General features: G+C 56.8%; 1 protein-coding gene across 2 annotated transcripts in view; it reads left to right on the top strand.

Annotated features, from left to right (window-relative positions):
* Smyd3 (SET and MYND domain containing 3) overlaps positions 1-22,400 on the top strand; it is a 407,738-nt gene that overhangs the window by 329,733 nt on the left and 55,605 nt on the right. For both annotated transcript variants that reach the window (XM_042701271.1, XM_042701272.1), the window contains exon 9: positions 20,979-21,066. In XM_042701271.1, the coding sequence (XP_042557205.1) occupies positions 20,979-21,066 (88 nt within the window). The remainder of the gene's footprint in view (positions 1-20,978; positions 21,067-22,400) is intronic.

Below are 22,400 nucleotides of genomic sequence, written 5' to 3'. Positions count from 1 at the left end.
TTCATAGGATACGTTTTGTACTGATCTGGATGAGTCTGATTCGCTTTAGATTTCTCAGCAGCAAAAGCTAAAAGACGGATTCAGAAATTGTTAGCCCCTGGGGCTAGGTCCCTCATGCGCCCTCTTCCCACCCCCATCACGGAGCCCCCGCCCTGCACTCACGCACACCTGATGCAACTCGAGGCAACAGTTGTGGTGTGCGTGGCGCGGCTGCCGGGCGTCGTCCAGGCTGTCGCTGAATAAGAGAAGGAGGTGGGGGAGGCAGCCAGGCCCCCTCGGCGGCCCTGCTGCTGTTTGCCTCATTCCAGAGGGGTGTTGCGGGTCAGGGGGGGAAAGCCAGAGCCCCCTGTGGTGCCTCCTTAGTGCCGCGTCTGCGGCCGGGATGCCGCAGGACACCCGCATGGAGCTGGGAACGTGGAAACGCGGAGGCCTTTCCTTGCCTGGCCCTGCCCAGCTGCGGCCTCCGCCCGTTCCCAAAGCTCACTTACAAGGTGCTGTGTCACGATGGCTCTGCGTTCCTCTAAAGGGGGGGGCTTTTCTTTATTATTTCTAGGATTTCAGATTCGCTTTGTTCTTCTCTCTTAGTTGCGGTCCTTGGAGGGAAGCCGGGCGTGCGGCCGCCGCGCGAGCTCCCTCCACCCTTCCTATCTCTCTCTGTGTTTTATTTCCGTTTTCGTCCTGTAGCCTCTCATTTCTTCTAATGCACATCCCTGCGCCAGTTACCTAGTAAAGAGCCTAATCATGTGCCTCTGAGCCTCATTCCACCAAGCTTTGTTTTATGGAGAGAAACAGCATTCGACGGTTTTCGTGGTCTCTCTCTTTGGATGATTTTGTTGTTGGCGGTTGCATTCGCTCTGGGTTTGTAGTTTCTCTGTGGCAGGCTTGTTTCTGGTGGACGACTGCTTTAGTTTTGCTCCTTCTAATTCTGAAATTTGCCCTCCTTTTTGGCAGTTTTGACTCCCCAGACCTTGCAGGCCCCAGTCTAGCCCTGGATGTGCTGGCGGTGCTGTCTGCTGTCCGTGACATCAAGGCCTGTGCAGGCCTGGTCACCAAACAGCACGCTGGCGGTCTGTCTTCTGGCCTCTCCCACCCAGTTTCCTGCCTGTGTTTCCAAGCACAGCAGCTGTCCCCGTTCCCTGGCTCTAGGCCGTAGCACAGATTCTGCCATCTTCTTCTGCGTCCCTCCTACCTGCTTTGGCCTTGGCGCAGGGGCTTCAGCTCTGCTCACTGCTTTACGTTTCAATTCTGCTCTCTGGTTGGTTCAAAGAAATGCTTATCTTGTGTTTGAACTGGCAGAGCTGTTTTGGGTCTCTGTTTTATAATTCCCCCCACATGACGATGGGTTTGGAGGAGAGGAGAGTCCTTCAGGGCCTGAGCTTCAAACACCGTGCTTGGAAGTCTGCGGTTTGCTCGGCATCCAAGTCTCCAGAGGCAGAAGGAGACACGGAGGGAGGCCCTGATCTCCTTCCCAGCCTCCAGGTGCTTCCCTTCCTGACCAAGGCCCTCCAGTGTGCGGCACCCACAGGATCCATTCTGGACTCTGGGGCATACCTGGGAGCTGGCGAGCTGCCCACTCCCTGGGGCTTCCATTCTAGGCCCACAGCCTCTGATTTGCTGCTGTGCAAATGAAGCCATATCTCTGGGACTTGGGTCGGTTCTTTTCAGAAATGGTCTTTTGCAATTCTCATACTGCTTTCATTAGACTCTTCTGAGACCCTCCACAGCACCTGAGTTAGGAAGCCTTGAGTAGTCTGGTGATCTACAAAGAACAAGTTCCCTGCATATGTGTGTGTGTGTGTGTGTGTGTGTGTGTGTGTGTGTGTGTGATCATCTGTGTGATCGGCTGGGCTGTGGGCTTCAAGAAGGGAGCAGGGTACAGGCTGGGAAGGTGGTTCAGTGGTAGAGTGCTTGCCTTGCATGCCTGAGGCCCTGGGTTCGATTCCTCAGCACCACATAGGCAAAAAGAAAAAAACCGGAAGTGGCGCTGTGGCTCAAGTGGTAGAGCGCTAGCCTTGAGCTGAAGAGCTGAGGGACAGTGCCCAGGCCCAGAGTTCAGGCCCCACGACCGGATCCAAAAAAAAAAAAAAAGAAGAAGAAGAAGGGAGCAGGGGGACTAAAAGAGGAAATCATACTCGTCCAAAAAAGAAAATATATTTGAAGGAAGTGAGAATTTTCTGTTCAATGAAATTATTATGGCAACTGGAGTCTAATTTAGAATGTCATCAATTACTTAAAGGTCATTAGTGAAGCAAGAGTTGTGTTTTTTTTTTTTCCCTACCTCTTTCCCCTACTTTGTAAACTCGAGGGCAGCGCTGCCTTGTGGCATGCGATGAGAACAGCCCGTCCCCGGGGCTTATGCTCCAGTTTCAATCATCTGAGCCGTGTGTGCTCACTTGTAAAGTTTGCACCGTAACCAAAATATGTAATCTTCAGAAAAGATACTTCTCTGCCCTGCCTGCGCATCATCCACATTTTGCTTCTCTGAATAACCGAAGCCGGGCAGGACTGGCAGGCGTTGGGCAGGGCTCCCGATTTCAGAGCCGCACAGCCCTGGCTGCAGTGTGGCGTGAGACACGGGGAGAGGCCCTAGGCAGGGGCGTGAGCCGTAAAGTCGCCTGGGAGCCAAGAACCATGGCTGCTATGTCAGTTCTGGAATGTGCTGTTCCCCACATCACAGGAGATGGCTTCTCCTGGGACAGAGGGCAGGGCCCCTAGGCACCTTCATGTGGCCCTATTCTCCCTGAGATGGGGCCTGTGGCCTGTGACCCTGTGGCCCCCACCCCAGCCCACTTCCTGTGGCCCTGTGACCCTGTGGCCCCCACCCCAGCCCACTTCCTGTGGCCCTGTGGTCCCCACCCCAGCCCACTTCCTGTGGCCCTGTGGTCCCCACCCCAGCCCACTTCCTGTGGCCCTGTGGCCCTGTGATCCCCACCCCAGCCCACTTCCTGTGGCCCTGTGATCCTCACCCCAGCCCACTTCCTGTGGCCCTGTGACCCTCACCCCAGCCCACTTCCTGTGGCCCTGTGACCCTCACCCCAGCCCACTTCCTGTGGCCCTGTGATCCTCACCCCAGCCCACTTCCTGTGGCCCTGTGACCCTCACCCCAGCCGTACTTCCTGTGGTCAAGGTGTCAGTTGCAAGTGTCAACTCATGGTCTTTTTCTCAGCCTTCGTTGCTTCGTCATTTTCCGACTCTGAGAACTCGAAGGAGTAAAGATTGTGGGCTTCTCTGTCTCTGCCTGGCATGTAAATTAGAGACCTGAACCCTGAGAGGCTCAGTAACGCTTCCCTGACTGTAATGACAAAGTGTCACGAGACAGCTGCCTGCCGCCGCCTTTGTCACCAAACTCCTCTAGGCAGCAAATGTCCCCATCCTTGATTTGGACTCATCTTGATTTTCTCAGAATGTAGTTAATCGTGGCATTTTTAAATACCTTCCTCATGTTAATTTCTTTATTTACTGTGCCTTTCAAAACAGAACACACAAAACAGCAGCCAATTAATAAGTTATTCTTTCTACAACTGAAATTAAAACATTATTTCTAAATAGTTAGGTTACACTCAACACAGCATGGTAAAGGCTCCCTTGGGCTCAGACACAGCTCGGATGATGAGGAAAATTCCCCAAGTTCAACATCGTGTAAATGAACGTCTGCTTTTATAACAGCTTCATGTCCTAAAGAAGGTCAGTCCAAAGCCTTGTACCAATTGCAAATTCCTTCGTTTTGTGTGATCACCTTTTGGCTCATCAAGAGACTGAGAGCTCTTCTTCTCAAGCCTTGCTCTGAACACACAGTACACCCAACAACCCTGTAACTTCAAAAGGTGGAAGAAGGGCTGGGAAGGTGGCTCAGTGGTAGAGCGCTTGCCTTGCATGCCTGAGGCCCTGGGTTCGGTTCCTCAACACCACATAAGAAAAAAGAAAAAAGCCAGAAGTGGCGCTGTGGCTCAAGTGGTAGAGCGCTAGCCTTGAGCTGAAGAGCTGAGAGACAGAGTTCAGGCCCCACGACCGGACCCAAAAAAAACAAGGTGGAAGAAAACTCCTAATGGTGTCAGAGAACACCAGGAAAAAGTAACACTTGAAGAAATGGTTAGGGGCACAGAAAGTCTCCAGCTTACAGAAGAAAGAGCTCCTCCCGAGGAGAGCCTGTGGCTCTCAGTCCCCCTGCGAGCGCAGAAATAGACGCAAACCACAGGTATTTGGGTCAGAGGTACTGACCTGGATTTTTTACAGAGCTGCAGTTGCGTTTCACCTGAGGGGCCGTGAGAACAGTCATCCATCCGCCTGGCTGTGAGCTCCCGGGAAGCTGCTAGCCTCAGGTTGTAGAACTCTGTGCCTTGGCTTGAGAAGTTCTCAGGCATGTTGGATGATTTGGAATTACAAAGAAAAATCAGGTCTTCCACCACTAGAACAAACTCTATACCTTATAAAATGGGATTCTTTTTCTTGTTTAGATCACTCATTCAAGGTGGAAGCTGTTTTCACCTCTGTCTGTTGCTTCTTGAGACAAGATGATCCACAATATTTACTGAATGCCCTCCCCTTCCCTTAGTCGTTTAACAGAAGACACTGTCCAGAGCTCCTGGAAGGCAAGCCCCAAATACCAACCAGGCAAGGGTGCAGCCTGCGTGTTCCTGCCCACATGCCTACGGTATCAGTGTGGGCCTCCCTGGGTAAAGACCCCTGACCCAAGTAATCACAGTGACCTGTGAGGACTGGGGTGTGGCATGGTCAGGAGCAGTGCTTCCTGCTGGTTTCTTAGCTTTGGCAACACAGAAGAAAGTGCCACACAGGTAATATACTCCTGGACTGGAGGTCCTGTGCTAGTTAGCTTTCCGACACTTAGGAGGTCAGTGTATGGGGAGGAGGGTTTACGCCGCCTCTTGGTTCCAGAGGTCTCAGTCCAGGATAGGATGGCTCCTTATCTTTGGACCTGTGGCAGCTCAGGACGCCATGGTGGGATGTGTGGGGGAGCGGGCTGCTTATCTCATACGGTCGGGAAGTAACAAAGAGAGAAAACGACCGGGAGGAGCGCCCGGGGCCTTAATGTCTTCTCAGCACTTCCACAGTGACCGAAGTCCTCCCACCCCAAGCCATGGGCTTCCAGACGTGCTGGAGATTCAAACCACACCAAGTCCTAGTTTTTAAAAATCGTTTTTGTTTTGTATTCTGTTAAGTTTTTCAAGCAAGCGAGAAAGAAGCAGGAGAGTTTACAAACAAAAGGACATCTGTTCATTGAGCCCCAAATAGGTAGAAAATAATGCAAACACTACGGAGTGTCTTGGATTTCAGGGCTTTCTTTGGGCGGTTTCAAGGCTTATAAGACACTTGTCGGTGTCAGCGCGGTGGGCCAAACGGTAACCGTTCTACGGAGTGGTCCGCCACCCTGTAGTTCCGAGGAAGCAGACAGCTTCTGCAGGGCTAGCAATTTGGTGTCTGGTTATGAAAGGTGCGCTCGGTGAAGGGCAGAGGATTTTCACTACTCATAAAGCTTCAAGGGTTAGTTACACCCTTTCCACATTTCTTTTCAGACCTTAACAATTGAGCACATAGATATAAAGAGAAAGTAGCTACCGTTGTCGGTTTGGTGCAGTTACGGCGGATGGAGCCCCCGCTGTCTAACAGCTTCCGTGCTGTGGTATTCGCTGGGGAGTGGAAGCCATCCTCCCCCACACGCCCGGCCCCCTCCCCCACATGCCCGGCCCCCTCCCCCACACGCCCGGCCCCCTCCCCACACGCCCGGCCCCCTCCCCCACACGCCCGGCCCCCTCCCCCACCTGCCTGGCCCCCTCCCCACACGCCCGGCCCCCTCCCCCACACGCCCGGCCCCCTCCCCACAGCCAGGGGAGCCCTTCCCCGACGTTCTCTTCATGCTGCCACTAAAGCTCATCTCAGTCATTTGCACCCAGGAAAATTACTCCTGCTGCCATCCTGCCTTTCAGTGAAGTAGGCTTTGCCATGAGGTGTATCACTTCTATTTTTATTAATTTAAGCATTTTATGTCAACAGACGGTAGATTATTATTAACTGGTGCAGTGTGGTATCTCACAGAATACATACATGTCATAGAAAAGTAATTAGCTCCCTCATCCGGCTGCAGAACAGTAACTAAATAAGAGCAGGACCCAAGGGGACGCTTGGGTCCTGATTTATTTATTTTCCAGTCATTAAGCTCTTGACTGAGTAGCCGCGCTGCAAGTTTCTCAAACTTTGTTCTTTCTTCCCACGCCACCGCCCTCAGTCACGCTACTCACAAGGAGACAGTGCCTTTGCCGTAGCGTAACTTCACGCTACTCACAAGGAGACAGTGCCTTTGCCGTAGTGTAACTTCAAGCCGTGGTTTGGGAGAAAGACACGCTTCCTGGGGCAGAGTCTGTGTGGGACCCTGTTGTTGGGACCTGGCGGTTCTCTGGAGCTGTGGACATGGTGGGGCTTGGGGAGGTTTAGGGGAGCCCTGGGCAGAAGCCATGTGAACACCCCACTCCTCGCCCTCTCTCCCTTCGGGTGACAGCTGTAAGCGAGCATTTCTCCACCACCCTTTCTCCCCCTGCTCTAAGTGATTGCTGGCTTCCATTCTGCCCACTTGGAGAGGGGGGGAAGGGAGGGGAGAGAGGAGAAAGAGAGAGACCCCGAGACTTTTGGAGGGGACTCTTCAGTCCCCTTCTCACTTAGCCTGGCTTGGCTTCTTTTTCTAGCCTCAGCCTAGGCTCATAGCTGGAACGTGGCAGGTTCCTACCCCAGGGCCTTTGCACTTTTGCTTCCAGCTCTGCCGTCGGTTTGCATGCTGCAGCCTCACTGCTTCGAGAGGCTCTCGCGGGGGCCACAGCAAGGCTCCGGGCGTTCCTCACCTGGTTTTTCCCGCAGCACCCCCTTTCCCCTTCTCACAAATGCTGTGTGTGATTCCTGCTTGCCGTGTTCCTGTCCTCCAGTATGCCCATGTCGCCCAGCACAACACAGAATGAGTGTGTGTCGCTGGGCTGACTAAACAAAACGGGAGCAGTTATTAGCCAGGCACAGAGCTGAGCACAGTAGGAAGGTCCAAACCTGTCTCTGTTCCTGGAGGCTTCCCCAAGTCTCTAAGAGGCCTTTGAGGAAGGGAGATTGGTTTCGTTTGGTTGGTTGGTAGTACTGGGAGTTGAACTCAAGGTCTCAAACTTGGCAGGCTGGCACTTTTCCACTTGAACCATGCCTCCAGCACCTTTTGCATGGGTTATTTTCAAAGTAAGGCTGGCCTGCTTGTACTTCCCTGTGTCATACCTGGCAGGCGCGCATTGCTGCGCCCAGCTGTTGTGCTCCGCGGGGTGCTGGTTGAGATGGGGTCTCAGGAACTTCCTTCAGCCTCAGTCCCCCAGTCTCTACCTCCCAAGTAGCGAGGCTTACCGGCTTGAGCCAGTGCGTCCAGCTAGGAAGGGAGATTCTTACCGCTCCTTTGCAAACAGTGCTGAGCACTGAGCACGACGCAGCGCATCTCCCTCTGCCTGCGCGTGAGCCATCCGCCCAAAGACAGCGCGCGCTTCCCAGCGCCGCGTCAGCGGGGCCTCTCCGTGCACAGCCTGTGCCCAGCATTCGTTCTGTCTTCCCAAAACGCACTTCCAGGGCTCGGGGGTCACTCTTCAATCAACAGGCCTAGTGGTAGCATGCGTAGATGTGAACATTTTCATCCGAGGAGGAGCGTGAAGTAGAATCCACACAAGCCCAGTGGAGGAGATCTGTCAGTTCTGTGGTTAACCAAGTGAAAAGAAGCCCTTCCCCAAGGCCTGTGTGCCTCAGGCAGGGCCCCCTGGGCAGGTGCCAGGTGGAGGGGGTGCTTCCAGTGGAGAAGAGGTCTCTAGGCAGAGGGCCCCACTCCAGGCCACTGTGACCAGAAGTCCAGCTATCCCACCCACTAAAACCTGCCTGTTGCCATGGGCCTCGGGCTCCTAGTGCCTCCCGTGAGCAAGACAGGAAGAGAGAATAGGTTTCTCATCCACCTGCCCGGTCTTAGATACTTGGATAGTTGAGGCTGTATGTATAGCAGAGAAGCCCACCTCTACCGCTTTTTAGTTCTTTAAACTTGAGGATGTTAGTGCATCTTTTCAGCTGCAGCTCTGTCATTAGAGCCTTGAGTGGTTTTTCACCTCATTCCAATGATTTTAAAGGTAAAGCATTAAATTAACGCAATAATCCTCGATCGTGTCTTGGTTGTTATTTGATCCAGCCTCTTCTGTACAGTGGGGGAAATGGTTCCTACCAAGAACAGGTCTCCGTGTGGCAGTGTCCATACTGACGTGTGGTCAGTGGTTCAACCAGCCAGAAACAACGCCGCATGTCATCCTTGTCTGCATAGATGACCGTGACAGACGTGGCCAAAGAAGCCTCCGGAGCCTGGGTTCGGGTGGGCAGGACGTGTCCTGGGTGCTCCTCGGGACAGCACGCTGCGTTTGGGTCCTCGGGATGCAGGAAGTCACCCGCCGGAGGCGCTCTTGTGCACACTCACTTTGTGTGTGTTCCGGGGGTGTCACTGCCTCTCACCCTGTGGGAGGAGCCGCGGCCACACCGAGACAGCGTTCATAACGTCCTCCCGCCACCCCAACGTGTACCTCATCCGCAACCCAAGATGGGAATCTTCCAAAAGATTGCTGTACTCGCCTCTGCGAATAATTCCTCTTGGGAGAAAGAAGGCCAGAGCCTTCTGTGGCCTTGATACCGTCTCACCTGCCCAGCGCTCGGTAGGGCCCGAGCCCTGTGCTCCCTGGGCCTGTGCCTCTCAGAGCCTCAGTGCGGGCATGGCAGCTGCCCCGTCCCCCCCCCCCCCCCCCCGCCAGCCCAGCCCTCTGGGACGGAGCTCTGCAGAGATGCTGCAGAGCTGACTTCTCATCAGGTGCTCAGATTTTGTTCTAGGAGGCGAACCAGTGCCTTGCACAAACGGGAGTCATAAAGCAAACGTGCATTTTACACACTTACTTCCACTACTGTAATGACCACTAGGCCTGTGATGGAGACTGCAGATTCATTACAAAACAGAAGTGCGGGCGTGGAAAGCTGCAGGGGAGCGGTGGAGGCGCCCGCGCTTCCCCAGCCAGGGACCCGGCCAGCTGACGGGAGTTGCAGGAGAAGGGCTGTTCCCTTCGTTCCTGTTGTGTGCTCCCCCCACCTCCGTACCTTTCCCACCGGTGGATGACGTCCGAGGCGGGACGTCCCACTGCGTTGCGTCCGTCCGTCCGTCCGTCCCCGCTGCTCTGCACCTGTGATGCTGAGCGCTGATCTGCGCGGGCACTGCACCGCCCCACGCCCGCCTTCTGCCCGCTCCCTCCCTGCCAACTCTGTGTCCTCAGCTGACCCGTCTTCATTCTGCACAGCGTGCCCGTGCCCGCCACTCCGTCCTCTGCAGGCCCGCTCGCTCTGGATGGCTGTCGAGCAGTTCTAAGCCACTGGCCTAAGATGCCTCACCTCCCCCAACACCGCTGCACACGGCTGCCCCCGCCCTGCCCGCCCCCTTCCCCTCCTCAGGAAGCTAGGTCCCGGCACCCACTCCCACCACAGCCCCTCCCGCCTCCACTGCCCTGCGGGTGAACGTCCCACAGGGAACTCGGCTCTCCCCAGCCCCCCCTCCTTCATCCCGATCACACCCGAAGGCTTCGTTGCACCCCAGTCACAGAAGCCAGGTGCTAGGCGACTGCCCCCGTGTCCCCTCCTCTCCACCAAGCGGACTCCAAGTCACCGCCTTCCTGTAACCTGTGTGTGGCGGCAGCCTCTGCCTTACTCCTGTAACGTGTGTGTGGCGGCGGCCTCCGCCTTACTCCTGTAACGTGTGTGTGGCGGCGGCCTATGCCTTACTCCTGTAACCTGTGTGTGGCGGCGGCCTCCGCCTTACTCCTGTAACCTGTGTGTGGCGGCGGCCTCCGCCTTACTCCTGTAACCTGTGTGTGGCGGCGGCCTCCGCCTTACTCCTGTAGCCTGTGTGTGGCGGCGGCCTCTGCCTTACTCCTGTAACCTGTGTGTGGCGGCGGCCTCTGCCTTACTCCTGTAGCCTGTGTGGTGTGGGCCTTACTCCTGCAGCCTGTGTGTGGCGGCGGCCTCTGCCTTACTCCTGTAACGTGTGTGTGGCGGCGGCCTCTGCCTTACTCCTGTAACGTGTGTGTGGCGGCGGCCTATGCCTTACTCCTGTAACCTGTGTGTGGCGGCGGCGGCCTCCGCCTTACTCCTGTAGCCTGTGTGTGGCGGCCTCTGCCTTACTCCTGTAACCTGTGTGTGGCGGTGGTCTCTGCTTTATTCCGGCTGGTGCCGAGCTTTCCGCGTGGCTTGGCCTTACCTGACTGGTCCTCCTGCCCCCAGGCAGGTGTTCTCCACCCAGACATCTGAAAACGCACGTTAATGCTTCGCCTCCTCCATGGTCTTCTGAGATCGCGTTCGCCCTGCCTGGTTTGCCCTGCCTCTTCAGCCTCTCATGTGAGCCTCCTCTTTCCCTCAGAAGCGTGTGACCCGCCATCCCTGTGGCTCTCGGAAGCAGGACTCCAGTAAAAGGGGGGAGCTCAGGTTCTGGCACCTCGCTGGCTTTCCCTCCCCTTTCCTCCCGGGGCTCCGGGACTGTACTCCCCGCCCCGCCAGCCCCCTGCTCCTGCAGGGGTGAAGGTGCCCATGCTGCTCCGTCAGAGCCACATCAGAATGGAGTCACTGCTGTGACCTCTCAGCCCTGGCCGGAGCCCGGGGAGGCCGAGGCCGCCTCTGTGCGCCTCCCTGCTGTTCCCGCACACCGCGTGGCAGGCCAAGGACAGCGGAGGGCCCACCCTGGTCCGTGCCACCACTGAGCACATTGTCCACAGCAGAGAGCGTGAGGAGGGGCCGTGAGGCAAGTGGGCGGGGAGGGGATCCTGGAGCTGGCAGTGAGGCTGGAGCAGAATGCACGGCCCTGGCGGGCAGCTTGGTCCTGAGTGCAAGTGGTTACAGTCACCTGGGAGCATGAAGCAGGGGTAGGAGGGAGGGGGGAGCCCGGCCTCAGCACAGCTCCGGGGCCAGCGTGCCTCCCACAGGTGTGGGAGGGGAAGGAGGCCGCCGCAGCCTCCCACAGGATTGCAGCCTCCCACAGGATTGCAGCCTCACACACAGGATTGCAGCCTCCCACACAGGATTGCAGCCTCCCACAGGATTGCAGCCTCCCACAGGATGGCAGCCTCACACAGGATTGCAGCCTCCCACAGGATGGCAGCCTCCCACACAGGATTGCAGCCTCACACAGGATGGCAGCCTCACACAGGATGGCAGCCTCACACAGGATTGCAGCCTCCCACAGGATTGCAGCCTCCCACACAGGATTGCAGCCTCCCACACAGGATTGCAGCCTCCCACAGGATTGCAGCCTCCCACAGGATTGCAGCCTCACACAGGATTGCAGCCTCACACAGGATGGCAGCCTCCCACACAGGATTGCAGCCTCCCACAGGATTGCAGCCTCCCACACAGGATTGCAGCCTCCCACAGGATTGCAGCCTCCCACAGGATGGCAGCCTCCCACACAGGATGGCAGCCTCCCACACAGGATGGCAGCCTCACACAGGATGGCAGCCTCCCACACAGGATGGCAGCCTCACACACAGGATTGCAGCCTCCCACACAGGATTGCAGCCTCACACAGGATGGCAGCCTCACACAGGATGGCAGCCTCACACAGGATTGCAGCCTCACACACAGGATTGCAGCCTCCCACACAGGATTGCAGCCTCACACACAGGATTGCAGCCTCCCACAGGATGGCAGCCTCACACACAGGATTGCAGCCTCACACAGGATTGCAGCCTCACACACAGGATTGCAGCCTCACACAGGATTGCAGCCTCCCACAGGATGGCAGCCTCCCACACAGGATGGCAGCCTCACACACAGGATTGCAGCCTCCCACACAGGATTGCAGCCTCACACACAGGATTGCAGCCTCACACAGGATTGCAGCCTCCCACACAGGATGGCAGCCTCCCACACAGGATTGCAGCCTCACACAGGATTGCAGCCTCACACACAGGATTGCAGCCTCCCACACAGGATTGCAGCCTCACACAGGATTGCAGCCTCACACAGGATGGCAGCCTCCCACACAGGATGGCAGCCTCACACACAGGATTGCAGCCTCACACAGGATTGCAGCCTCCCACAGGATGGCAGCCTCACACAGGATGGCAGCCTCACACAGGATTGCAGCCTCCCACACAGGATTGCAGCCTCACACAGGATTGCAGCCTCACACACAGGATTGCAGCCTCCCACACAGGATTGCAGCCTCACACAGGATTGCAGCCTCCCACAGGATGGCAGCCTCACACAGGATGGCAGCCTCACACACAGGATGGCAGCCTCACACACAGGATTGCAGCCTCACACACAGGATTGCAGCCTCACACACAGGATTACAGCCTCACACACAGGATTGCAGCCTCCCACACAGGATGGCAGCCTCACACAGGATGGCAGCCTCCCACAGGATGGCAGCCTCACACAGGATGGCAGCCTCCCACACAGGATGGCAGCCTCACACACAGGATTGCAGCCTCACACACAGGATTGCAGCCTCACACACAGGATTACAGCCTCACACACAGGATTGCAGCCTCCCACACAGGATGGCAGCCTCACACAGGATGGCAGCCTCACACAGGATGGCAGCCTCACACACAGGATGGCAGCCTCCCACACAGGATTGCAGCCTCCCACAGGATTGCAGCCTCCCACAGGATTGCAGCCTCCCACAGGATTGCAGCCTCCCACAGGATGGCAGCCTCACACAGGATGGCAGCCTCCGGCACGGGCTGAGCCACTCCGGGGCCTGCCCTGCAGCTCAGGTCCCCCAGGGCTACTCCCAAGGTTCCTACTTGTTTACTTCCAGAGCCCTTATGTGTTCTAGTGTATAAACATGTTCTACGCTAAGGTCTCACTCAGAGTCACGTGAAAAGTTAAGTGGTTTCAAAACAGCACTGTCTGTTACGGTCTAGGACTGTGTAACTTGGACCAACAAAGGATAACCCCAAAGCAAAATGAAAAGGATCAAGAGCCATGCCCGCTGTACCCCCAAATCCTGGTTTGATGATATTCCTGATCCCATGCTGGTACCTGACTGAGCACGTGGGAGACCCCATGCCACCAGCTGGGGGGACCTAGTGCAGGGCGCCAGGCTCTGCTTCCAGCGTCCGGGGGAAGAGGGGGCTGGGTCTTCTCAGGAGGAGCGGCTGGCTTGGGGGGGGGGGGGCTGGGTCTTCCCAGGAGGAGTGGCTGGCTTGGGGGAGGGCTGGGGGTCTTCCCAGGAGGAGCGGCTGGCGTCTGCTCCCAGCTCCCCACCCCTCCCCCACGCTCCTCAAGGCTTGGAAGAGATCCCCACCCTGCATGGAGCGGGGCACCCTCTGCCTGCTCCCTGGCAGCGTTTCCGAAGCCCCATCAGAGCTCGGCTCTGCGTGGCGGGCCCTGTGCTGGGCGCCGCGCGCCTCATTTACGAGACAGTTACAGGGGAGCGGAGGGGGCAGGGCGCCACACACGGCCAGAGCTTTTATCTTGGATGTTACAAAGAGGTCCCCTGGCCGGGGGCCAGCGTGGAGTTACAGGAATATGAGAGGCAGACGTGTGCATTCTGTCGCCCGGCGCCAGGCCCTCCGGGCCGCCGCCCACTCCGGGACAGCCTGTGGGCCGGCCGATTCTGAGCAGGGCCTTGGGGGACACAGAAGAGCTGCGCTGTGCTCCCCCTCCCAAAGCCGAGTTAGGAACGCAGGCCCAGGGACTGCCTGGAGTGGGCCCCACCCCCGGCCCTCCAGACTAATTCCCCCGGCTTGGGATTGTTCTAGAACATTTTAGGGAATGCTAACCTTTTCCACTGGGAGACAAAATGCGTTCCAGGCCTCTCTTTTTTTAAAGTAAAACTGCAGCGTCGAGTGTCTCCCTCAGATGTGGCCTTGTCCTTGTGAGCTTTTTGACGCATGGTCTGAGGATTTCAGGGCAGCCACGTGTGGGGCTGAGAATGCGCCCTCCCCCTCCGGACCGCAGACGCAGATGTGAGCGAAGGGCCGTGTCTAGTGCCATCTCCCCCGGGTCCCCCGTGGTCAGCCCAGTGGGATGTGCCCAGCCCCGCGTCCAGCGCGCAGCGCCGTGCCCGCCTGGTCTGGAACGTCATCCAGGGTAGCCATACCCACGGAGGTTCATGGAGGCTGTCCGTGGGTTCTATAACCGTGGCAGCGTGGCAGCGTTGGGCATAGCCTTGGGTCTGGGGCAGGGGATGTACGAGTAAACACAGTGGAAATAGAAAGAGGGAGAGAAAGGAACCAAGGGATTTGCAATTCGTTTGTGCAGCCACATAGTCCAAAGTCGCTCCCATCAGAATTTCAGGTCTTCCAGCATGCACCGCAGACGCCTCTGCTTGGGTGACTAATGGAGCAGGATGACTGGGTCCCATCTCCATGGTAACCCCGATCGACTTCTCACCTGGGGAAGGCCAGGAGGCGGTGCTGGTGGCGGGTCGCACCGCTCTCCAGCAGCAGGGCTGGCACTGAGGGTGGCCTCCATGGTTCCTTCCTCTGTGCTGGGGGCGTTGGAGTGGTGGAATCCCTTCCTCCTCCCCTCCCAAGAGGAGATGGGTACCAAACCCAGGCCTCGCCACAGACCCACGCCAGCCCTCTTCCTGTCTGAAATGCCCTGAGCAGTCCCGTCTCGCTTGTCCGAGTCCTTGCTGCCCCTCGTCCTGACCCCACCCTGTTGGGCTACAGTTTCCAGCAATTTCCTGTCTGTGCTTAGCCAAGAGTGGAAACAGCTGCTCCCAGAGAAGGAAACAGCGAAGACGCCGGAGAGAAGGCTGTCGTGTTCATCTCCGCTAAATTAAAAGCTGCCCTGGAATGGGGGTGCATTTCATCTGAAGAGCTGTTGCCATTAGAACCATTTTCCTGTAAAATCCTTGCCTTTTTCCCAGGTCCCAGCCTCCCCCTGTGTTTACGCAGCCAGCGAGGTCGGTGATGGGGATGGCCAGAGTTGGGGCGTCCACAGCCATGCACGGCCACCCGCTGGCCTTCTGCCGCAGACGCTGAGCAGGGCTGGGAGGCTTCTCTGAGCCGGGCCGGCAGCCCTCTGCTTCCCAAGAGGCCCGAGAGGTTCCCAGGAAGGCTCTCCTCACGGAGGCAGCGGGCTGCCCCCTGCCCGGGATCTTTGTTGCTTGTGTGCTGGCCAGGACGTGCCGAGCGTGGACCCTGGGCGCCCACTGCCGGAGCCGTGCGGGTGCTGGCTTCGAACCCACACCACACCTTTGCAGATGTAGGTGTGCTCTGTGAACTGGATGGGGATCCATGCAGAGCAGAGGAGGGGCGGGAGGGCCGAGGCTGGCAAGGCGCGCACACCCGAGGCTGCTGTCTGTCCTTCCGAAGTCAGGAAGGACACACAGGAGCCTTGCTCCTGACAGGCCTCCATCTCAGACCTGTGGCCTGGGTCTGCTCGGTAGGGCAGCCCGGGCAGCTGGCAAACACCAGCAGCAAGCAGCCCGCAGCTGCCATGAAGGCCAGGAGGGGCGGCCAGGTGAGTCAGGAAGACCAGGGGGCTCCTGGGCAGATGAGCAGCTGCTGGGACCCAAAAAATGGTCTTGGCGAGACCAGGGCTCTCCCAGCACCTGGAGGCCGGCCTTGTCCTGGGTGCCAGTGACTCCTCGTGCAGGGTGGGAGGGCAAGCGGCATGGAACCCGGGGAAGTTCTCAAGGTGGCGTCTGCTGAGTTGGGGAGAGCCAGCTAGGCAGACGGCGTAGGCTGTGTGGGGTGGGCGTGGCTCTGCTGGACTGTGGGCATGGTTTGTGAGGGTGGGCGTGGCTCTGCTGGACGGCATGGTTTGTGAGGGTGGGCGTGGCTCCGCAGGACGTAGGTGTGGTCGTGCCAGGTGGGCGTGGCTTCGCAGAGCCGAGGGCATAATTTGTGAGGGTGGGCGTGGCTCCGCAGGACTGTGGGCGTGGCCTTGCAAGGCGGGCGTGGCTCAGCAGGACCCTGACTATATCACAGCATGCAGACTCCTCCATCCACCGAGCCAGGCTGACTCTCGCCAGCCCGTTGTCCACTGGCCCTGGCCCCGACTGCTGACGGCCAAGGCTCTAGAGAAGCAGCATCAGGGGTGCTCCTACTGAGGGTGGCTACCGCTGAAGAAAGTGGGCTTCAGGAAGGTTCTCGGAGAGGCCTGGCTCAGAAAGATGTGGCCTAGGCACGGCTGTGGAACCAGGGTTCGCAAGCAGCTGAACAGAACGTGCAGCAGTCAGAGCCTGGGCTGAGAAGCTTGCCTCCCTCCCCTAACCCTGGCCGGTGATGCTCCTCATGCCCATTGATGGTCGGGGGTTGGTACAAGGGTGACCGCTCCATTCTTAGCCACTGCGTTTCTGCTTTAGGAAAGAGCCATTTTCCCCTCAAGTGGAATCTAAACTGCTTTCCGCTGCCTTTGTCAACAGACATGGAAATTGGTTGCAGCAGAGATGTTTCCCGTTCATCGTAAAGGTTTTTTTTTTTTTTTTTTTTTTTTTTTTGTCGGTCGTGGGGCTTGAACTCTGGGCCTGGGCGCTGTCCCTCAGCTCTTCAGCTCAAGGCGAGCGCTCTACCACTTGAGCTACAGCACCACTTCCGGTTTTCTGGTGGTTTATTGGAGATAGGAGTCTCACGGTCTCTCCTGCCCGGGCTGGCTTTGAACCGCGATTCTCAGATCTCAGCCTCCTGAGTAGCTAGGATTACAGGCGTGAGCCACCAGCGCCCGGCTTCATCGTAAAGGTTTTGGAGTGGCGTTGTATATTAATCCACAACTCCCACCAACCAGAACACTGCAGTCAAACACACAGCAAATTAAACTTTATTTCCCTCGTGATTTTGAATTTTGAGACTTCCCAGTCTCTCTCCTGAGTGCAAACACTGTATTTGAACTTTAGGGGAAAAAACCACAAAAATCCCTTCTTCCTCTTTTGAAGACTAGAAATACTGAATTACTGGAAAGTGTATAAATGCTCAGACCTGCGTTTCATGTCCTACATTCATCTCTCTCCAGTCTAGGCTAGTTGGGGTTTACGTGAGAACTGGGTAACAGGAAGCACTGGGGAGGAAAGAGCCTTTCTCCTTTTCATTTTCTGTTAATAAGAACCATCTGAAAGTAGCTCAGGGCACATGTTCGGTCTCCAGCCCTTATGCATCAGGCTTCTCAGATGCTGGACGGGAGCTGGATGGACGCATCTTCTGTGCTACCAGGCGTGGAACCCGCAGTGCTCGGCAGCCTCCTGGACTTCACAGTCACGCCGTGGAAGAACGTGACTGCCCTTGCTAGTGACTGCTGACCCGGCAGGTGCACTTCCTGCTCGGAAACCCAAAAGAAGCATGCTGCCAGCTGATGTGGAGGTCAGAGTCTCTTGAGCCATGGGTACCTGTTTTTACAGTTGAGCTGTCTGCGGTGTTGATTGAGCGACTCGTGAGGCGATGTGGATGGCCTCTGTTCCACTCAGGGACGAGGTCCACGCACCTCTTGGGAAGCCAAGAGGCAACAGGGCTGGCTCTGAGCTATGAGTGCAGCCTTGCCTGCCCCCCCCCCCCTCCACCACAGCCTTCTTACTGCCATGCCATGCTTCTGGGACTGGAAAGCAATCGCCAAGCCCGCCTGCTCTTCTGCTCATTGAATAAGGGCTTAGGGGTCAGCCCACGAGAACAGCTAATCTGATTATCCTCGCTGCTGGTGGAGTTTGTTATGAATCTAATTCCCGTGTGGAATGGCCCAGTTCCGGGCCATGTCTCACCCTGCCTGATGGAAGCGTCGCTAGGGCTCTGCTGCATTGGAGGGTTTTGCTTTTCTTTTAACACTGTTTAGACACTAGGATGTTTTGAATTTGTTAAGGCCCAGATTTAAGCTTTAACTTTGAAGCAACCGCAAGGGGCAGGGTATTCAGACCCACTGAGGGTGTAGCAGGACGACCTGAGACAGAGCTGGCCTTGAACCCTGCCCGGCTGACGAGGCCAAAGGCCACCAGCACAGTTCCTTGAGCTTTCTTGTGCCTCACCAGGTACCGATGCTTCACAAGACGCCGTGAGGAATTACTGAGCTAATACAAGGGACATCCGGAGAGTTACCCACTGCAGGTCCTCGCTCTTCCGGGAGCATGCAGCTCTCTGATGCAAGCTCGCAGCTCTGTGCTGAGCGTTCAGAGGCCGGGGCGCCCCGTGTTGCACGCTTAGCTGGGGAAGGCCTGGCGTGCCCAGGCGGGCGCCCTGCAGCCCCGGGCTCACTCTGGAGCACCGCAGGCCCCGCTGCTGCCTTGCCTCTGCGGCACTTGCTGCCCTTGCCCTGCCTTTTCTCCTCTGCCCCCTGCAGACCCCTGCTCAAACGCCGTCTTTGTTGGGTAGGTTTTGCTCAGCCTGGGAGCCCTCATCTGTCTCTCTCTGCCCCCGCCTCAGCATCAGCACTGGGAAGGCCTTGATTCTTTCACTGCTCCACCCCATGCCTAGTAGGCATGGGGAAGATGGGTGCTCAGAACAGTTCACACCATGTACACGGCAGCCTGTGCAAAGGCCCCGCGGCCAGGAATGCACCAGGCACCTCAGAGACTGTTACGGTGACAAACACAGACTCCGAGACAAAGGCACCGTGCTCGTCTCCTGCACGTGGCCCCTGGACCGGGGTGGCAGCCTCCTGGGGCTGGTTCCCCTTTAGGTGCTTGGCGGGGGGGGGGTGGGGGGGGGAGGGGGGAGGGCTACCTCCCGCTTACCTCTTCCAGCATGGGAAGCTGCTGGGATTCCTTGGCCTGTTCCTTCCCCTTACGCCAACAGCCTCTCCTCCTCTTCTCCGAGGCCGTCACAGGGATGCGAGCCCCAGTGGTTCTGGGCTCCTCCAGGGCCAAATGTCTTGCCTTCCCCGGAACTAACAAGTCAGACGCTCTTCTCAGAGCCCGGGGCTTGAACTGGTGCAGTGACACCCAGAAGTGGAGCACAGAATCCCGAGGGGCTGACAGCAAGGCAGGAGAGGACGTGTGGATCGGGACTGCACGAGGCCGCAAGAGCCTGGAGCGGGAGTGGCATCTAGAGGGAGACGCTGTCGGGCTTCTTAACAGCATGGCGTTACCCGCCCCCCATGCACGTGTGAGTGGTGCTCACTTTTGTACCGTGCATGCGCACAGACGCTCAGGTGACATGTCAGACCTGGGATCTCGGTTCTGCGGTTCTCAGCGGCCTGGTGTTTTCCTGCTTTCTTGGACAGGGTCCACGGGACTCATTCTGTCATTCTGATTCCCAGGAGGCCCGTTTGGTGTCTCCAAGGGCGTCTGGGCACTCTGGGAAGGTCTGTCCCCTCGCTTTACCCCGACTCCGCCCCCAGGAGGGTGTGCCTCCCCTCCTCCCCCCCCCCCCACTGGGCCCCTGGGAACTGCACGCAGCAGAGAGCAGTGTCGGGCAGCATTTCCAGGCCAGCAGACGCCCTGGGGTCAGTGCTGCGCTGCGTGCTGTCCACCGCCTGCCTGCCCTGCGTGAGGAGCTGGGATCTTTATTGCATTTAATTTGAAGTGCTTTAAATGTAAATGGCCACCTGACACTGTTGGCCAACTCATTCACGGAACAGTATGCCCCGGGGAGCGGGGACACGCCGAGGCTGCCGGACCGGAGGACACGCGCAGCACCGGGAAGGGACCGAGCAGCTGTGAACTTCCCATCCGCGCTCAGGGTTTTGGACACGCCGCACAATGCCTCTGAACCCAGGTTTCAGGTTGATAATGGTCTCGGGGGCGCGGAGGCGACCCCTCACGGGGACAGGGAGACCATTTTCCTCTCAGTTGCTTAGAACGGCTGCAAACCGGCAAAACTCAGACCCATTTCTGTTTCTCCCACGGCTGACCCCCCCACCCCGCCCATGTGTTGCCACACGTCACGCGGAACGGCGTGACGGTCAGCGGGACGCAGTTCTGGGCCACGCGGTCTGAGTCACTCAGTGAACATGCTGATGGCGTAGCTGCTGCGTGCGGCCCGGCGCGATGCCGGAGAGACAGAGCTGGGGCCTCGAGCTAAGCGGGAGCGCACGCTGAACAAACGGTTCCTCATCTGTTTATTTTGAATCCTTCCTTTGAATGTTAGAGTTTGTTTCTAATGTTCGCAGAAGTCAGAGTTAGTCGCCTGGGTGTGCAGTGCAGTGGTGGGCAGCCTCACACTCCATCACGGCGTGATCTGAAGGCTTCCTCATGAATCACTTTTTACCTCGGTCTCTCTCCTTTGTCTTTCGCGTAGCAGTTTTACTGAGCAGTAAAGCTTCACACGGCTTGCTCCGTGTAAAGTGGGTTTGGTAGTCTGTTACAGAGGTGTGTAGCCAGCAGCCCAGCGAGTTAGCACGTTTCTGTGCCTTGGCAATCTCTGCGCCTTGCCTGGGCCACCGCCAGCTCTTCTCCGTGCCTGCGTCCCCCTCCCCACCCCCTGCCACTCACCCCCCTCATGGGTGTCTGTGACTGTCTCTTGGTGTTACCTTTTTAGGTTCATGCATGTTGTAGCAGACACTAGCCCTCCGTTTACGCGACTGTTGCATAATGTCCCACTGGACTTTACTCTCTATCTACCCTTTCATGAGTCGATGGACGTTTCGGCTGTCTTCACTTTTTGGCTATTGTGAACCATGAATACTCAGTGTACACGTTTTTTTCGAGCATGATGTCGTTTCTCTTGGCCTGTGTCTGGGGCTGCAGGGGTGGCAAGGTGGCCCTGTGGCTACACGGCTGAGGGACTGGAAAGTCTGTCGTTGTGCCATGGTATGTTGCCACCAGCCGAATGTGAACACTTTGGTTTCTCTGCTTCCTGTTGACGAGGTACACTAGTGGGTATGGAAAACTCTCACTGTGGTTTTGAACTGTGTCTTCCCAAGGGTTAACGTTGAGCGTATTCCCAGCGCATGTGCTCATAGGCTGTTCATATGTTTTCCTTGGAGAAATGTCTGTTCAGATCCTTTGCTCACTGCATAATTGAGTTATTTGTCTTTTTCCCTCCTATCTTTCAACTTGGCCTGCGCAGGATGCTGACATGCTAGCCGGTGATGAGCAAGTGTGGAAGGAAGTCCGAGCATCGCTGAAGAAGATTGAGGAACTGAAGGCCCAGTGGCGTATCCTCTTGCTGTGGCAGGGCCGGACTCTTGGGATTGCTTGGTTATTGCCTGGCTGTTGGGGTAACGAGGACAGTGGCAGGGTTAGACCTCTCCATAAGTCTTCCTCGGTGTCCTGGCCTCAGGCTGCATCTCTGGACCCACCCCGTTGTTTGGAAGATTGTTGTAAGATCATCAGGAGAGCCTTGCCACCAGTAGTTAACGTGGCCTAGTTGTAGTAGGAGAGGTGGCAGTAGTTTCTTTATGTGTAAATGGTAACAAACTCCTATATTCCCTTCCTCTCCTATTCACCTTCATTCTCAAGAGCATAGAATCCTTGTGACCTAATAACATGGACACCCGGACCCAGGAGACTGACCGTACAGCAAGAGAATTCCGCACAATAAATTCTCTTAGCATAAATGGTGAGGAACACGGGCGGGTCAAAGTTCAGCATGGGAGCAGCACATGGTGGAGGTCTCTGGAAAGGCCCCTGGTGCTTGGCCATGTTGATGGTGTGTTGAGTCGGGCCAGCGTCGGCACAGGCCAACACCGAGGAGGCCGCTGCCAGGAGAGGGCAGAGTGTGCAGCAGGCGCCATGCTACAAAAGAGACTTCAGGATGGAAAAACAGTAGCCAGTGCTCATCAGACCCTGGAGCTAATTGTACTGTAGACATTAAGAAAATCTACAGTGGGGTGGGATTTTTTGATGATTATGAGGGACAGGGACAGTCGGTAGGTGGATGTTTCCACTTTTAAAGGTAAAGTACATCATTTCACAAATCTGTTATCCAGTGAGCTAGTTGGCAGTCTGACTTGAGGATATAGAGTTGGTCAACAAGGAACATAAAAGAAAACTGAGCACCTGGATCCTGTCTAGATCCACTAAGCAGGTGTGCCAGAGCGCTGGGGGCTTTTTCATAAGGTGTGTACTTAGATTTCACAAAGGAGTTTGAAAAGCGGTGAAGAAGGTTGTATTAGGTACCAGCAGACCAGATGTCCTCCGGAGGGGTCCGATCGCCACAGTGAGAGAATGAAGCCAGTTAGTTGCTGTCACCATGACTGTCCCCACACCAGGCTGGGTCAGCCTGGGATTCAGCACCTGTAGTGAGAGTCAAAGGCCCAGGCTCATCAATCCCAGAGGAGTGTGGAAAGTGGACAGGGTGGCAGAGAGTACACCCCAAAGGAGTGTGAATGGAAAGGGGGCAGAGAGTAGACTGGAGACTCAAGAACCCGGCAGACTCCTGGAAGTTTGAAGGGTAGCTGAGCTTTAAAACGCATATAAAATTTTCTGTTTCAGTCTAGAAGTTCAGGTCTGTAAATATGCATAAAGCTTAACAGCAGAACATGCGAAG

This window comes from Dipodomys spectabilis, unplaced genomic scaffold (assembly GCF_019054845.1).
Source record: "Dipodomys spectabilis isolate Male_0828 unplaced genomic scaffold, ASM1905484v1 ptg000288l, whole genome shotgun sequence".
In the NCBI taxonomy this organism is placed as follows: Eukaryota; Metazoa; Chordata; class Mammalia; order Rodentia; family Heteromyidae; genus Dipodomys; species Dipodomys spectabilis.
Note: the sequence above shows the minus strand (reverse complement) of the source record. Positions and strands in the feature narration are given on the sequence as shown.